This window comes from Pundamilia nyererei, unplaced genomic scaffold, assembly GCF_000239375.1.
Source record: "Pundamilia nyererei isolate P.nyererei 1_Seehausen unplaced genomic scaffold, PunNye1.0 scaffold00006, whole genome shotgun sequence".
NCBI classification, from domain to species: domain Eukaryota; kingdom Metazoa; phylum Chordata; class Actinopteri; order Cichliformes; family Cichlidae; genus Pundamilia; species Pundamilia nyererei.
The window spans coordinates 5,284,264-5,301,103 of record NW_005187407.1 but is presented as its reverse complement, the minus strand read 5'-3'; the positions used below and the strand labels follow the sequence as shown (position 1 = coordinate 5,301,103).

The 16,840-nt window shown below is 43.3% G+C and overlaps 2 protein-coding genes across 4 annotated transcripts in view; both read left to right on the top strand.

Moving 5' to 3' along the window:
• The window catches only part of epg5 (ectopic P-granules autophagy protein 5 homolog (C. elegans)), a 26,148-nt gene extending 21,489 nt beyond the window's left edge, over positions 1–4,659 (top strand). For both annotated transcript variants that reach the window (XM_005722261.1, XM_005722262.1), the window contains exons 41-46: positions 818–962; positions 1,626–1,868; positions 2,009–2,222; positions 2,311–2,529; positions 2,651–2,765; positions 2,852–4,659. In XM_005722261.1, coding sequence (XP_005722318.1) covers positions 818–962; positions 1,626–1,868; positions 2,009–2,222; positions 2,311–2,529; positions 2,651–2,765; positions 2,852–3,034 — 1,119 coding nt within the window. In that variant the 3' untranslated portion in view covers positions 3,035–4,659. The remainder of the gene's footprint in view (positions 1–817; positions 963–1,625; positions 1,869–2,008; positions 2,223–2,310; positions 2,530–2,650; positions 2,766–2,851) is intronic.
• Positions 4,660–5,713: 1,054 nt separating this feature from the next.
• dnajb5 (DnaJ heat shock protein family (Hsp40) member B5) lies at positions 5,714–16,754 on the top strand. Of its 2 annotated transcripts, XM_005722258.1 has the most exons (6): positions 5,714–5,976; positions 7,035–7,155; positions 7,497–7,702; positions 8,354–8,617; positions 9,353–10,014; positions 14,742–16,754. In XM_005722258.1, exons 4-6 carry the CDS (start codon positions 8,407–8,409, stop codon positions 14,973–14,975), a joined length of 1,107 nt encoding a protein of 368 aa, XP_005722315.1. In that variant the 5' UTR covers positions 5,714–5,976; positions 7,035–7,155; positions 7,497–7,702; positions 8,354–8,406; the 3' UTR covers positions 14,976–16,754. The 2 variants fall into 2 exon arrangements, with proteins under 2 accessions (XP_005722315.1, XP_005722317.1); XM_005722260.1 differs by lacking the exon at positions 7,497–7,702.
• The last annotated feature ends 86 nt before the right edge of the window (positions 16,755–16,840 follow it).

Sequence of the window (16,840 nt, the reverse complement as noted above, 5' to 3'; positions counted from 1 at the left end):
ACATGAAACTTAAACGTAAGCAGTTGCAGCGTTCGGGGAACTCAGGATGTAAGTCAGAGCCTTGGTCTGGGGCAGATTGACAGGAAAACTCGCGTGTTTCATGGCAGAGCTCCTTGACCCAGAATCCTACCACAGAGCCACTGTGCTGTCAATAACACTCAATCTGTGTAGCTGCTTTAGATGTATGTTTGCAGTACGACATTTTATACATCATGTGATATTTTTCCCAAAATATCCAATGTCCAAAAAAATATATTGGCAAGCTCTGTACAATCCTTCTAACTTTACATACGACTGTTTCAGGATCTAGCAGAAATACGTGGCAAAAGCTGTGGAAAAGAAGAATACATTTAACATAAAGCATGAAACTCACTGTAAATTTAAAACAGACATATTTTACTTATTATCTACAAGGTTTTCCTCTCACAGTAAGGAGCAATAAACAGTTCCTCACTAGTCTAAAAAATAGTCTAATTTTTGACAAAATGCGGTCGTTTACTTCCATTTATTGTGGGCTTGGTAATTTGGGGCTTTTAACAATTTTCTTTAAACAGTAATTTTCCAAGGGTGGAATGATTGTACAGCATCTTTAATAACTTTAAAAAAAAAACAAGAATAGGAGTTAATGATGTAAAATAATCACGTCCATTTTCGGCCTGAATTCATTTAAAGTGTTTCATCTGTTTTAGCAGTCAGGAATCTTTAGTTTACAGAGAACTGATATATATTTTATAGTCAACAGTATAACAACAAATAAAAAATTATGAAAAAACCCTACAATTTCTTTCGTTTTTTGTTTGTTTGTTTTTCATATCAGGAAGAGACGCTAAAGGCTGGAGCCTACATTTGCTGGTGTGTGCAATCTCTGGTGACTCTGGAGCAAGGAGGCAGCATCACCCTCACCAGCCTGGAGGCTCAACTGGAAACACTTTTGGAGAGTATCATAACCTTCAACCCACCAGGTGAATTGTCCTCACCATCTTGCTAATCAAAATCTTCAACCATCAGTAAAAACAGTCTTCTATAACAGAGATGTCAAACTCATTTTACGTGGTGGGCCACATATACAGCCCACTTTGATGCTAAGTGGGCCAGACCAGTGAAACTCTCCTTTCTGTCAGCGTAAGAAAGTTTAACTGAGCATTTAATCTCTCAAATATCTAAATATAAGAAAACGAAGTGTAGTAAATGTAATTGGAAGAAATAAATGTGTAAAATTTCAGTAAAAGAAAGAAAGTCTGTTAGCTCGCAGACAATATCCCTTTGCTTTTTACTCTGAAGCTTTTTTATTAAAACAGAACTTTCTATTGTAAAGAATTGTTAAAAACAAACAAACAAAACAAAACAAAACAGGAACCTTTCTGTGATTTTAATTGTTTTGTTTTTTTTATTGTATTGCTTAATTACTTTGGTGTAGTATGATTGGTCATGGGGGAGGTCTTTATCAGTAGGAGAAGCTGCTAAACTTATAAAAATACAGTTAAAAGTCCAAACTGCATGCCCTCCTTCTTTTTTTCAATGCTGGGCCGAATTGGAGTCCTTGCCAGGCCAATTCTGGCCCTGGGCCTTATGTTTGACACTCCATTTCTACAGCCTTATTTCTACTCCTTCCTGTTCCCTTTCAGAGGTGGATTTGGAGCAGAGGCACATGGCGTTCTGCAGTCTCTTCAGTGATGCTTTGGCTTTGCTCAACGGCGTGGGCGTCTCAACAGGCGAGGCACTCGCTGCCCATGTCATTACCTGGCTGGACAGGAAAGGGAGGGGCTTTCCAACTCTTCCCCTTCTCACAGCCTGCTCCCGTTGCCTTGCATCAGTGCGACACATGACACGCATCATGGAGGCATGCATTACAGGGTACTTCAACCATGGTAAGTAACAGTTTAGGGTATGCTACTTCAGTGCTACCATTTCCCCTGAAAGTTGGTTTAGTCCTTTTCTTTTCAAAACATTTGAAGGATGTCCGAAAATTGGCTAATTTTTTTTTTCCACATCCGTGATTTCAATTCAGCCGAGGAAGAGTCTGTAAGGTGGGGACCTGTGTTGGCATCGCTGCAGGTGCCCGAGCTCACGGTAGATGACTTCCTTTCTGAGAGCCAATCAGGAGGCAGTTTCCTGACGCTCTACGCCTTTATTCTGCAGCGTCTCAACAGTGAATACACAGCAGCCAATGAGAGGAGGACTCTGGCTCTAATTAACACTTGGACCAATCAGGTCTTTCCCAGGTTTGTCCCTTTCACTGGCTCTTGCGTAGCATGTAGCGTTTGTCCTCTGTGAGCTGTAAAGATATGAATATGTTTCATTTGTCTCTAGCGGTCCGGCTGATGAAGCCAAGCTGTTTCTGTGGTGGCACAAATCCCTGAATCTTTCAGCGGAGCAGCTGCAGCCACAGGCAGGCTTGACTGAAGTATCAGGTGTGGTCTTGGGCCTGATGAGGTTTCAAACTAGGCTGCTTCAACTGGGAGAAGAAAGACTGAACTCCGGCCTGCTCGGAGCTATAGGCCTTGGAAAAAGGTCTCCTGTCTCTAATAGGTGAGCTGGCTTGCACATTATTAGTAAATCAAAACACCTGTAGTCCATAAAGAGTAAAAAATGTGTAAAAACAAATTCACAAATGTTCATAACCTAACTGTTTATGTATACAATGCTTTAGGTTCAGGGTGGTGGTACGCAGTCTGGCAGCTTTTCTGTCCATTCAAGTGCCATCAGAGAGCGAGCTTCGACTTCAACCCACCACTGACTTGCAGCTCTCTGCAAAAGCACAGCAAGTATGCAAAAACTTGAAGTGTTTCATTTTCTAGTTTGTAATTATCACCTAAAAATAACTTCTTTTTTTCCTTTCCGATGGTTTCAGATGTTGGGGACGCTGGAAGCCATGCCCAGTAATAAGCAGTACGCCGAGTTAGAGGACTCTGTGAATAAAGCCGTCCAGTTCATTCGCTACCCAGGACATTGTCTCAAAGATGGACCCCGGCTGCTGGCCCTCCTAGCTAACCTCCTATACCCCGACCTCAGATACCTGCACATTATCCGCTGACTGTGAACTCACCTTCTACCTGAGAGTAAACAATTGTTCAATAGAGTCAAAAATCCTGAAGGAGCACAAAAGTTTTAAGTGATGAAGACACTTGTTCTGAATTGCCTTTTTATTGTGTCAGCGGGGGACTTGTGTGACAGAAACTTACTCATTAAAGCTGACTGAACATTTGTGAGGAACAAACCTCTTGACTGCTAGAGTACAGTGAAGGAACACAGACCGTCAGAAGTTTAAGCAATCATGTGTGCTAATCTTTGACATTTAGGCACTTTATTTTCTTCTGATGTTCATGCCTTGTTGCTTTTTGCATAAGTTGCCTGTTGATTTTCAGCTCCATCGGTTCTGTTCTTGATTTGAGAGGATGTTGCATGTATTTATTGAAGTAGAACTCATGAATCAGAATTCAGCAGCAGGCTCTGTGGATGTGAGTTTCACACCTGTACATGGAATCTAACAGGAAAAAAAGATGAAGGGTCCACAGATTATTTAGAGGATGTTAAAGGACTCATTTAATAGACCTATAGGTTTGGTAGTACCTTCTTAAAATAGGGTGTGGGACATACCAAGAATGCTGGTAGTTGGGGTTCATTGCTTAACACAAGTCTTGTTTTTTGCTGCTGATGCTTGCATATCCATGATCCGCAGTCTGAAATATTTCAATCCAAGGTGCTGTATACAGTAGGAGGTGATCATGTCTAGTAACAGCACATTTGCCAGTATTATGTTCATTTCCAGCCAAAAGTGCTTTCCTTGTTCTGCCAAAGAGATGTTATTTTCATCTGCTTAGCTACTTAAACCTCCTTAACCGTGATCGCTGGTTGTGTCATCAGTGTCCGTTAAGTCCAAAACTACAGTCTGGAAAAGCGAAGTACAACTTGTCTTCCTTGTAGAATTGTATGTGCAGTGTTATTCAAATTGCTAATGGTATAAGGAGGTTTTAATGCTGTTGAAGCTAGAACAGAACTGGACAGCTTTCTTACTTTAATTACTCCTGTCAACTCACCACTTCTGTTGCTCTGTGCCATCTCAGTAATCATCGAGCTGCACTTCAGCAGCCTGCAGCTCGCCTTATCGCTGGTATTATGTGGTGACTGTTAATGTCAAAAGCGTTTCTTTTTTATGAGTCAGTGATCAGGAATGGGTCTGTAAGGACTGCTGCAGGAGGTGTACTCCGTAGCCAAGCAGAACAAAAGAGACATGACTGCTCAATAAAGGGAACTGAACACCTCACAGCTGGTATTTATCAATATAACGCAGCAATCTGGGACCAGATGTTGCACATGGAGCCGCTGAAAGCACAAACAGGACCGGTCCAGACAGCAATTAGAGGTACAATGCATTGTTCAGCCTCTACAACAAAACAAAGTTGTCTTTATCTTCACATTCTGCTCATAATGCTCCCGACGGATAGACTTAAACTGCATCTTCCTCGTCAAAAAAGGCAGTTATGACAGAACCTATTGTGGACTGATTTTCATGGACAGCCACATCCTCCTGTTCTCTTCATATGCACAAAGTAACAGTACATGCCCACCACTAAAAAAATGTTTTGAAAAAAGTACTCTTCCCCTATAAATAGAGCCTTTAAAAAGCAGGGGGTGTTGAAAATGAGCTTTTGTGTGCATGCATACATCCAGCATTTGACACCACCACTTCTGTCTCAGAGAAAAACCTCTTTTCGGGCAACTGTGGTCTCTATGGTTACTGGAAGGGTGGAAGTGAGAGAGGAGGTGGAGAGGACGGGAGAAAAGAAGGGGAGGTGGGAGATGCTTGCAGACACTCACCGTCTCCTCTTGGCTCTCAAAAACGGCCTTCGGCGCGTTCTGTGGAGCCGTCGGTGTGTTTGTCTCTCACCGTCTAATTCGACCTTCTGTTCTCCCGTCTCTCAGCTCAGGTGGTGAAGTGCTGTGGAGTGGTCGGTACTAATGTGAGAGAGTTTGCTCTGGAAACATTAGCCTCATAAAATTTCTCCTCCCAAACCCATTCACCGTGTCCTCCATCCCATCCGACCCGCATACACATGCACGTGCTCGGCGGGACCCGTTGCTGATATTCTTAGCAGACACATCACTGTCTGGCAGATCCCTGTGTCACCATGGAAACCCAGCATCACCCCGTTTCGGTGCACACTCAGCATCAGAGGAGCACGTGGATGAGCTCCCAGGCAGTCATCAATGGCTATTAGTTTGCAAACAAACACACACATGGTGCACGGCAGCAGAAATGTGACTCTGTTCTCTGAAAGCTCACCAGTTATGCAAGACCTCCTGCCTGTAATGAATAAGAATAGTCGATTGTGTAACCAGTTCAGTGATTTGATACAGACAGATGCAGATCTTCACCTAACCGGATGTTGCATTGCAGTCAGCTTCAACATGTTTCAGTGGCAGTCACATTCCCAAGCACGAATAGCACTCCACCACTAACCAGTTGTTCTTGTGGGACAGCTGCAATGGCTCAAAGTCCCTCCCCACTGCCAAAACACACACACCTATCGAGACGCACAGGAATGTCTCCCCAGTGCCCTGCACAGCTATACGCCAGTTCTCTTCGTGCTTGCTTTATTTTGAATGTTAAGCGCGTGTCAGACAGACTCCTCCATTGAGACGCCCACTTTTCTCGCACCTCCTCGCCAGTCCAGTGGGGAGTGATGACTCAAACCTAAATGAGCCTTTATTTCTCTCTCATTATCTCTCCCCGTCTCAATTCGACAAGAAGCGTTTCACCCTGCTGCGTGTACTTTCCTGTGCACTTAATGCTAAAAGTCATCAATAATGACTCAGACCTCCACATTACATGCAATTTTCTTCTACTTTTTTTTTTTAAAGCTAGGTAGGCTGCTCCTTGATCTGATCTGCACAAAGGAATATTTCTCCTTTGAGATGTGATGTGTGGAATGAAATCTCCCTGCAGTGAAAGACGGGAAAAAAACTCCAAATAAGGTAAATTTTATTGAACAAGATCTATTTAATGTATCTCTGGGGATTTTAAGCACGTGGCCACCACTCTTCTCTACTGTTACCCACACTTTGTCTTTAGGTCCTACATCTGGTATCTGAGTTCATATTAATGTGAAGATTAATAGATTTCACATATTACAAGATGTGAAATCTTGTAATATCAGGTTCACTTGTACACAAGGACAGTCTAGGGGTCACTCTGAGCTTTAAGACCATTTGTCAACAGGTTTGGGTAAGTTTAACTATTTGTTTGGGAATCCTCACTAGTAAAGCACGTAACCTGATGAAGGCCTAAATGTGGATGCTTATTGCTTACTGATTTGTTCAAATTAAGACTTATTATACTTATTATTTAAACGTATATACTTATTCTAATAAGACATTATTTAGAAGCTGTGTATGTGTTGAATCTCTACCAAACATCAACCTTGATGGAGCCATTTTCACTCTCCAACAATCTCCAAGCAGCTCTGGGTCAAGATTTGGGGTCAGATGGATTATTTTGGAAATGGCTAAACTTGGATTTATAATAATAGGTGAAAGGCTTAAAGGTTGGGAGGAAAAAGGTGATCTGTGTTGGGGGTGAGGTTAAGTGTAAAAGTGAAAATATTAAAAATAAGATTTGGGTTGAGGATGTAATGGGTTTTTGAGGGATGAGAAAGCGTGAAAGTTGAGGTTTGGTGTTGAGAAAGTAGGATGTGACTGTGAATAGATGTTAACTTTTCACAAAGATAGAAGATGAAAATGCGTGTGTGGGGAAGAGGGGAGTCATCACATGACTCAGCAGTCAGTGTTTATACCGATTAAATCCAGGCACGACTGCAGGATCACACGCATTAACACACACCGCTTTCTTTTTCCTTTAAAAAGAAAAAAAAATTAAAGCAAGGTATCAGGACGACGCCTCTCCAAATATGTCCACCCAAGCCCCAGACCTGCCAGCTTCGACTGCCCATAAATCAAAAAGTTAAACCAATGCCACTAATTTAACTTAATCCTAAATAGAAATCAGCCTGTGCTGTTTGTGTGTATGTGAGCAGACCCTGAACAAAGAGCGCTGCTGGCTAACAGAGGGTTGGGTCTGCTCTCCCGGCTGCAATTTTCAGACACAGGACCAGAATCGGAAACAAGGCAGCAGCAGCAGCAGGAGGAGCAGGCTCGGTAAGGAAATGTTTTGACGCTTTTTAAGGAAACGCTTTCTATATTTGCGCAAATTTCAAAGTCGGGTGGACCAGAAAAGAACACGACTGCGGACGAGAAGCGGGGTTAGGTTTATCAACCATCACCAGAGTGAAAGGAGTTATTAAAAACCGAACACAGCCCCGTATCAAAGAAGTTACAATCACTTAGTAACTTTTTCATAGATTCCTTGCGCACCCATGCTTTAATCCGTTTTTAGAGAACGGTACCCTGCTTTTAAAAAATATATATTAGTATTATTATTATTACCCACGGTGGATGTGGACTCGAAGGTTCACGGACATTTGTCCGAGATTTTTCAGAGAAACGTCAGGGGGATCTCGGTGTTTGGTCACCGGTTATTTCAGAGCCAGTGATCCTCCCGGCGTCCTGACGTCAATTTATAAGGACCCAGCAGCATCAGAGCAGCAGGCAGGCAGACAGCAGGGGCTGAAGGGAAGAAAGACGGAGATACAGGGAGAAGCCGGGCCATGCTGTTCTGATTCTTCATTAATTGCAAAGCTTCCTGGTAGGATTTTGCTTGTATTTCTTCTCACTGTCCATTTATTCGTTTTTTATTTTTTAGGCTTTTCCTTTCTGTCGGAATGTGAGTCAGATTAAACCCGCCGTTGGTTTTTACAGTGGCACAAATAAAGCTGAAATTGTCACGCTAAAGGATTTTTTTTTTTCCGTGGGAGTGGGCTTTACTGTAATAGCGAACGGTTTCTGTAGCAGCAGATAGTCAGGGTGTTTTAGTGTTACAGATGAAACCAGGCTTTCCCCCTGCCTTGTGCGCTCCCGCTGTGTCCACCGCAGTGCTTCGGCGAAGCGCTTCTGCCTGTCCATTTGGGTTTTTATGCCCGGATGGTTAAACAAAACTGTGATGGAGGCAGATAATCATCACCATTATTATTAAAGTATTATCTATACCCTGCCTAACAGGCTGAGCTGGTCGCCAGAAGCCCTGTGATGAATTAGATGAAGGGGGATTCCTCGGCACTCTTGATTTTTCAGCAGTGAAAGCAGCACCTTCTATTTCCAGCTACAGCATCATTAAATAGTGTTCACAGTAAAACCCTAATGGATGCAGTCCACTCTGCACCTTTGCCAACTCAAATATAACCTCTCCTTCAGCGTAGTATCCATCTTAAGACTCTAAAGTAGTCTTGTATCTCACCAGTGACTGACAACAGCCTGAGCTGAAGAGGGGGTCCCATTCCTGAGAGTGCCACCATGGGGAAGGACTACTACAAGACCTTGGGCATCCCCAAGGGCTCCAACGAGGAGGAAATCAAGAAGGCCTACCGGCGCATGGCGCTCCGCTTTCACCCAGACAAGAACAAGGATCCTAGCGCAGAGGAGAAGTTCAAGGAGATCGCAGAAGCCTATGAGGTGCTGAGTGACCCCAAGAAGAGGGTGGTCTATGATCAGCTGGGAGAGGAAGGTAAGGAGAGGGCGTTCTGGGTCATTTGAGTGCAAGGGGTCAGAGAGTGCAGGCTTTGTTAGTGAAGCCTTATTAAGCCGGGGTTATGATGGATTAAGTTGTTATTGAAATAGCTCAGGAACCATCTCATATCGCAGCTTGGTGGGTTTCAGTCACTGAAGTAATAATGCCGTCTCTTCCATGTTTTCATGTTTATGTGCTGGCACATGTTTAATTTTCTGTTGTTGTCTTCGGTGTCAACAACACTTACCAGCTCTAATACCTTATAGTCTACCTCAGCTGCCCGTGGAGTGTGTATGTAACTCTGTGTGCGTGTCTGTGTGGTGTGCTAGATGACAGACAGATGGCATAAGACTATTACGTGGTTCAGATATGAATAGCAGCGACTGCTGTAGTTTGCATTTGTGGGTGTTCTGTGCATGTGTCTCTGCTGAAAACGTGTGCGTGTAAGTGTGTGTTTCTGTGCGAGTGTGTTGGATGGAGTGACCTGAGTTTCTCCAACAGCAGTGCTTTTGGAAGACCGGTGATGCTGTGGGATTTTTCCCACCTACGCGGGCACCACTCTTCTCTCTACTGTTCCCCACACTTTGTGTTTAGGTCCTACGTCTGGTATCTGAATTCATATTATTGTGTGTATTTTAGCTGGTGGGTGTTTGAGTGTGTGCATGTGAGGTCTCACGTTCTTGTTCTCTTTCTCTCACTCTCTCTTTTGTTTTGTTTTTTTAAATCCCTCAGGCTTAAAAACAGGAGGCAGCAGCTCTTCGGGTCCTCCCGGAAGTTCATCGTACCACTACACTTTTCATGGAGATCCCCATGCCACCTTTGCCTCCTTCTTCGGTGGCTCCAACCCCTTTGATATGTTTTTCGGCTCCAACCGCAGTCACAGTCGCTCCAACGGCTTTTCCTTCCACAACGACCACAGCAATGACACAGAGCAGGACGCGGAAATGGACGAGGATGATCCCTTTACCCATTTTGGGAGGCAGTTTGGCTTTCCGGGGGGGATGAACAATGGCTTCCCAGGGGAAGGCCGCAGGAGGAGAGGCGTACCATCAGAGCGCCTCGGGACCAACCGAAAGCAGCAGGATCCTCCGGTCGTCCACGAGCTGAAGGTCTCGCTGGAAGAGATCTTCCACGGCTGCACCAAGCGCATGAAGATCACGCGCCGCAGGTTGAACCCAGACGGACGGAGCATGAGGACGGAGGACAAGATCCTCAACATTGTCATCAAGAAAGGCTGGAAGGAGGGGACCAAGATTACTTTCCCAAAGGAAGGGGACGAGACCCCTGAGAACATTCCCGCCGACATAGCGTTTGTGCTTAAAGACAAAGGGCACGCCCACTTCAAAAGAGACGGTTCCAACATAATCTATAACTGCAAGATCAGCCTAAAAGAGGTGCGCCCGTCTCCTTCGATTTAACCTCCCTCTCTCATCTGTCTTGTCTTCTGATTTTCCCTCTGTCACCAGTTGAACTCTCTTTGTTGCTGTTCTACATGTAGTTGTAGATAATGCTGCCAAGCTTCTGATGTTGAATCCCAGTGGAGCAGTCCCAGGTTAATTTTTAATGAAGATGTGCAAAGTTTGAACTAAAAATACAAATTATTCATGTCATTCACCCCAGAGAGGTGTGTCTGTAATTTAACAGTGCTGGGTGGGTGGTCATATCAAACATACCAAGGTGGGAGAGTGTGTGCATCAGAGTCTCTGCCACTGTGCTGTGATAGAGGAAGCCAGAATGTGGTGTATTTGTGCGACTGGCACAAAGCCATTATCCTCACTTGTTCTGCACACTGTATGAAAACATATGCATCAATACATAAATAGACACACAAGCACAAAGCTGCACACAAGCAAGTGTGTGTGCACACACTCTCCATCTTCAAGCGTATTTGCCAACACACTTCGTTAAAGACGGATTGCGGTGTGACATTGGTGATGATCCAGGCTGTTATTACTGTGACTGGCAGGACATTTAATTAGAGGGCAGAGAGTCCAGCACCAGCTCTGCTCTGGCTCTATATTAGACAAACTTTAATGTTTCTAATAGCGCTGCCACTCACTGGCCTGCTCTCGACGTGATCTGCTTAATGGCAGGTGTTCTCAAATAGCTGGAGATGTCAGGGGAGATGTTGTTTTTACTCAACTCGGGCCCATTTTTTTTTTTTTTTTTAGCAGGTTTCCTCTAAAAGCAGCACTGACTCTCGCACCGTGCAGTTAATGCGCTGGAAAATAAGTGCGTCTGCACACGGAAAGACAATGAAGCCTAAGTTGACGAGAGCACATTAGAGTTTGTTGAGTCACATTAAGCAGGGGATGGTACTTGATCAAACCAGCACAGTGATTAGGTTTGCACTGCAGAACTCCCACAGCTAAAACCCTCTGCTCCCGCAGCAGCCAGATAAGAGACTTAATTTCTGACGCAGCTAAAGTTGAGATGAGGAAGCGAAGGGGAACTGTGGCTGGGATGTGTGTGTCGGGGGGGTATCTAGGGAATATTAGGGAAGTGGGTCAGATGATTCAGTATCCAAAGCAAATAAGAGCTCATATTCCACTGCTCTCCTGAAGATGTGATGCTAAATACTGCAGTAAAATCACAGCACCAGATGCATGCCGCATGCTAGAAAACCCACCACGCATAATGTGGCAAATGTTATCCAGTTCTTCAGTAGAGAATATAGCTTCACGAATCAGATGATTGATTATATTAGCAAAAATCTCTGCAAGTGCTCATTACAAAGTAAAAACCAAAAGGGGTGAGACTGAGGCATGCTGATATTTGCAATCGCCTTTCTGAAGCAGGTATCTCTATTTAGTCATATTTTGGCTGCTGTATGAGTCTCCAGATATTTGGCTGTTCAGTTTTGCTTTCTGCCTGAAGCATGCCCTGATCAGCGGCTCAGTTTAGTGTCTCCAAGTTTGTTTGGCTATGCTATAAACTCCTGGGAGACATTAGCAGAGGTAACATTCAGCCCCGCTGTCTTTTCACAGTTACAGTCAGAAGCAATTTGAGAGTTTACCTCAAATATGACACACTGGCTTCCCTGAAACCAGTCTATATTAGGATCTGTAGGTAGGCTCTATGGCAATAATGAAGCCTCTGAGTTGTCTAGCTCCTGTCATTGCTGTAAAATCCACATCCAGGACAACTGTAGCTGCTGGGCTCTGAAGGCAGCATGGACAGCTTTTTTTGCAGCTCTCTGGCAAATAACTGCTGAATCTATGGGAGTAAGACAGCATTTGCATTTTGCAGCATCTGTTGTGTGTAGCATTAGCAACCAGTATTTCAGGACAGGCTCTGTGACAGGCGGCCCACACTTGTAAGGACACTTCGGACTATGAGCACGCCTTAAGCTGGCTCTGACAGCTAAATGTAACAAAACTGTTGGGTTTTAACAGTGAAAGTTAACATTAGCATATGGCCCTCAGTAATACAAGTCTAGAAAATGTTCTTTCAAATATAGCAAAAAGTGACTGTGTGTCTGTGTCAGTTTCTAAAGCCTTGTTGTCTGTGCTGAGGCTTATGCAATCAGTGGGCCCTCGGATCAGCTGGCAATGTGTGTTGAGCGTCATGGCAACCTGTCTGTGTGCGAGACGTGTGTTAGTCAATGGAGCTGTCCATAACTGAAGGATGAGCCACTGCTCTCCACTGCAGTCAAAGAAATCACCCTCTAATGTATGTGATGGGTTAAAGGATGATGATGATGTCATGGCTGGAAAACTTGGTCCTGTGAAGCAGCTGCTCTCCAGGCCACATTTACACCCCAGTTTCTTTTCAAAGAAACAGGCACAGCCTGAAAATCTTCCAATTAGTACAATAGTGTCTACGCGCATGGATTGAATCTTGGAGCTATTATTCTGGGCAAAAATCACAATTACACCAGAAGGGGATAGAATTTATACATCTCTAGCTATTGAGTATCTTAATCCTTCAGGGATTTGATCTTTTATGATACCCAGGTGATATAAGTGATCTCCCTTTTTATATCTAGCACCACTATAGTTACCTGTACTAGATGCACACTCGCTGCTTTATTAGGTAGGTATGTAGTACTGGATTGGACACGCTTTTGGTTTGCTATAAGTCTGCTGGAAACAGAGGTGCTGGAGATTTTAGTCCATATTGACACGACAGCATCAGACAGATACTGCAGATTTGTCAGCTGCACATCCATGATATGAAATCCAGTTCCACAACATCCCAGAGCCACTATGTTGGATTGAGAAAGCCATTTGAGTACAGTGTTTAAGAATCCTGTATTAGATTATTTGAGCTTTGTGACATGGTGTGTTATCCTGCTGGAAGCAGCCATCAGAAGACGGGCATACTGTGGTCATAAAGGGATGGCTGTGGTTTAAGTGATGCTCAGGGGGTACAAGCCCAAAGTGTGCCAGGAAAATGTCTCCCACACCAGCAGCGTGAACCATTAATAAAAGGAAGGATGAATCCATGCTTTCATGTTGTTCATGCCAAATTTGGACCCTACCATGTGAATATTGTGCCATAAATAGAGATTTATCAGACTGAATGTTTTTCCATCCTTCTATTGTTCAATTTTGGTGAGCCCTTGTAAATTGTAGCTTTAGTTTTTTGTTCTTAGCTGACATGAGTGTGGTGTTCCTGCTGCTGTAGCCCATCTGCTTCAAGGTACGACGCGTTGTGCATTCAGAGATGCTCTCTTGCATACCTTATTTGTAATGCGTGGTTATTTGAGTTGTTTTTTCCTTCTTATTAGATCAAAGCACTTCTCTGCTGATCTCTGGCTTCGACAAGACATTTTCACTCAGAAAACTGACACTCACTGGATATTTTCTCTTTTTTGGAACACGGCCTGTAAACACTAGGGATGGTTGTGTTGGAAAATCCCAGTAGATCAGCAGTTTCTGAAATATTCAGACCAGCCTGTCTGACAGCAACAACCACGTGTCACGTTCAGAGTCATATTAAATCACATTTCTTCCTCATTCTGATGCTCTGTTTGAACTGCAAATGCATTGAGTTGCTGCCATATCTAATAAAGTGGCTGGTGAGTGTATTTCATCAGTCTTAGCTGTAAATGCATTTAAAAGGAGCACAGTAACAATAGCAACATGCTGTTAAAATTGGTCTATACCTGATGAACTGTAACATTTTTATCTCCTCGGCTAAAGGTTAATGGAGCCAGTAACAAATGGCATAAGAGAGCCGACCCTTTAACAACTTTAAAATGTTTAATTTTAATTTCTATATCTTTCTTTGTCTTAGAGTAGTTTGAGGAATCTCCAAATTAAGCTTCTGTCTCCCCGTCTTCATTATTTAACCTAACCCTTTAGCTCACAGTGAATTCTACTGCTGGTCATTCTCACTGGTTTTCTCTCTCTTTTCCACACCTTTTTATAGTATTTATTTACTGTTTTATTTGTAGTGATGTATTTTTCAAGTGTTATATTTAAAGAAAAAAAAAAGGGAAGTCCATTCACACTGTTGTGGATTTAAATAGTTCTTTCCATTAAGTGCAAATCTGGTGAATGATGCTCACTGGAAAGCCTGTGAAGTCGTGATAACCGGAAAGTCTCTGTGTTTAGTTTAGCGCTCTCTACACGGACTGGATGCATCAGGCGCTGTGATAAGGAGGTGAGGCATGTGAGTGAGTGTGCGTCTGTGCATGTGTGTGTTTGTGTGCATGTGGGGATCTGACAGGCCCTCCAACTATTTACGAGCTCAGCCGATTCCTGCCTCACTTCATTAGTCCCAGCTATGAGACCGTTGCTAAAATTAGTCCCCTGTGCAATGTGGGGCCCTGCAACGCTGACACACTTACACACACTCCCTAACACACATGCACACACACTCGCACACAAAGACTAGAAAACTTTCCCACTGCCAAGTCATGTTTTCCTAAATGTTCCTGTTCCAAATACTGCTCTTTCGACCCCCGCAGTGCTGTCAGTACAATTTCTTTTCTTCACATACTTTTACACACACCACACCGAAAGCACAACAAATACTGCCTCCCGATAGCGTACTGGGGGAAGATATGAAGACTGCAGACTTTAACGAAACATTACATCACCGAGATATTCATGGATTTGGCATTTTATTCCTATTAATGATATTAACCCTTTCAATCTCCTCTCTTCTCCAGGCGTTGTGTGGCTGCACAGTTAGCATTCCCACGCTGGAAAACCGCGTTATCTCCCTCCCTTGTCACGACATCATCAAGCCAGGGACGGTGAAACGACTCAGAGGCGAAGGCCTGCCTTTTCCAAAGAACCCCTCACAGCGTGGTGACCTCATCGTGGAGTTTTCGGTCCGTTTTCCCGACAGGATCCCCCCTCAGTCCAGAGAAATTATCAGACAACACCTCCCCCAGTCCTAGAAAGACACATCTCTAACTCCTCCACCACAAACTCCAGACTAAACCTGAGGAAAAAAACTACACTCCTTCATCTACTCCTTCTTTGTTTGTAGTTATCCTCATGTCCCTGTGAATGAATACAGCTTTGAACATGTGCTGTGATAATTTAGGGACTTCACAAAAGGAAGAATGGCAGTATCAGGATGTAAAGTACTCATATTTATTTTGTCTTTCAGCCCAAACGTGCGCGCACACAGACACACACACAGACCCACAAATACACACACACACAAGCACCCTGAGCAGCAGAGCGGTGCTGAGGATGGGCTCAGCACGATTCTGGTTTTTAAGGGAACCTCTTTTCTTAACTGTTTTATACGGATTTATCAGTGGTTTTATATGCCGTCCGACTCTGATCCTCGTCTTTTTGTGATAGGATAAAGCGTGAAATATTTTATAACAAGAACAGGATTTTGTTTTCCAAACATGTCAAAAAAGGATTGCTTAATGTTTACATTAAGTGTACCAGCAGCTTCAGTGGTTTTTAGCATAGCCTTTCCTTTGGCACATGCCAGAGTTTTTCTTCTTTTTTCTCCCCCATGCTTTCAATCTAATAAAGAATTATGCTTGAAAATCTGTAGGCCATTAGTATGATCTGTCTCCCCTAAAATATCCCTAGACGTGCAGTGCCACAGAGCTCTAAAAACTCTTGCATTACTCCAATAATATTAGCATAGTTTAGCTGCAATGGAAGAATCTGGGAATGACAATCACGTAACTGTAACAGCAGTGTAAGTTTAGATATCTGCACATAATATCGGTGCTTTCCCTTCTGAGCTGTGAACTGAATAGCCTGGCTCAATATCTGAGGGACATTTAGGTGCCTTAGCCCGGTGTCACACCACATATGTGAACACACATACAGGTCACACTATAATAAAGACAAATAGCCATGAACACAACACATGATGCCCTATGCTGTGTTAGGCGTTACCACCAGGACCTGGTAATTTTATAAAAAATGAATTAAAAAAACGGTAAGCAAGCTATGTAAAGTAATTCACCTTACTGTACTGTATGTAAGAAGGATCATTTATAGGAAGTGATTTGATACAAGACTGATGATTTTTGCCAATTCGTCTTTGTAAAGTGCCATACAAGTAATTGCTGGATTTCCCAGAGGAATGCAAGCGTGACGTTAGACCGATTCCTGTGGGAAAGCCAGCTTTGTTGTGGGATATTCTGCTTTCTCTTGTGGCATTTGAAGGCCATGTCTCGGTGCTACTGTGAGCAATGCCAAAAAGTAGACCGCATTGTTGTCTACTTTTTTGGTTACATGGAGTCCTCAGTTTCCGATGTGATAAATGCCTCTGTTCCCTAACAGCTGTACATCAAATGTTACAAACTGTACGTAGTGCAAATAGAAAAACTGTTCTCTGTCTCAGCTGCAGGGGACGCCCTTGAGCTCTTCCTCGCTGTAATTTGCAGCAGTGGTGAGAATATGTGTGGGTTATGCTGACAGTCCTAGTAGGTCGTATAAATGAGGTGTACAGGAAAATATTTGAATGCTTCATGTTTGATAAATTCTCTTTTATATTGTGAAAGACAAAACTATAAGATGATGGGGGGTTTTTTCTCTTTGGGGAGAGACTTGAATGACTTGTGTGATGGTCCTGTGGCAACAACCAGGCTTAACAAGTGCTGCTGCTGCTAATCAAAGACTCACTTACACTGCTTATTGTGCATATGCCAATATCTATGAATTTTTCAAAATGAAAACAAATAAACCAAATGTGTGAAGTTTGCTTCATTTTCATTTATTGCTGCTTGAGAACAAGTACCAGTTCTTAATAACATTCACCTCAAAGTGCTTTACAGTCTAAGAA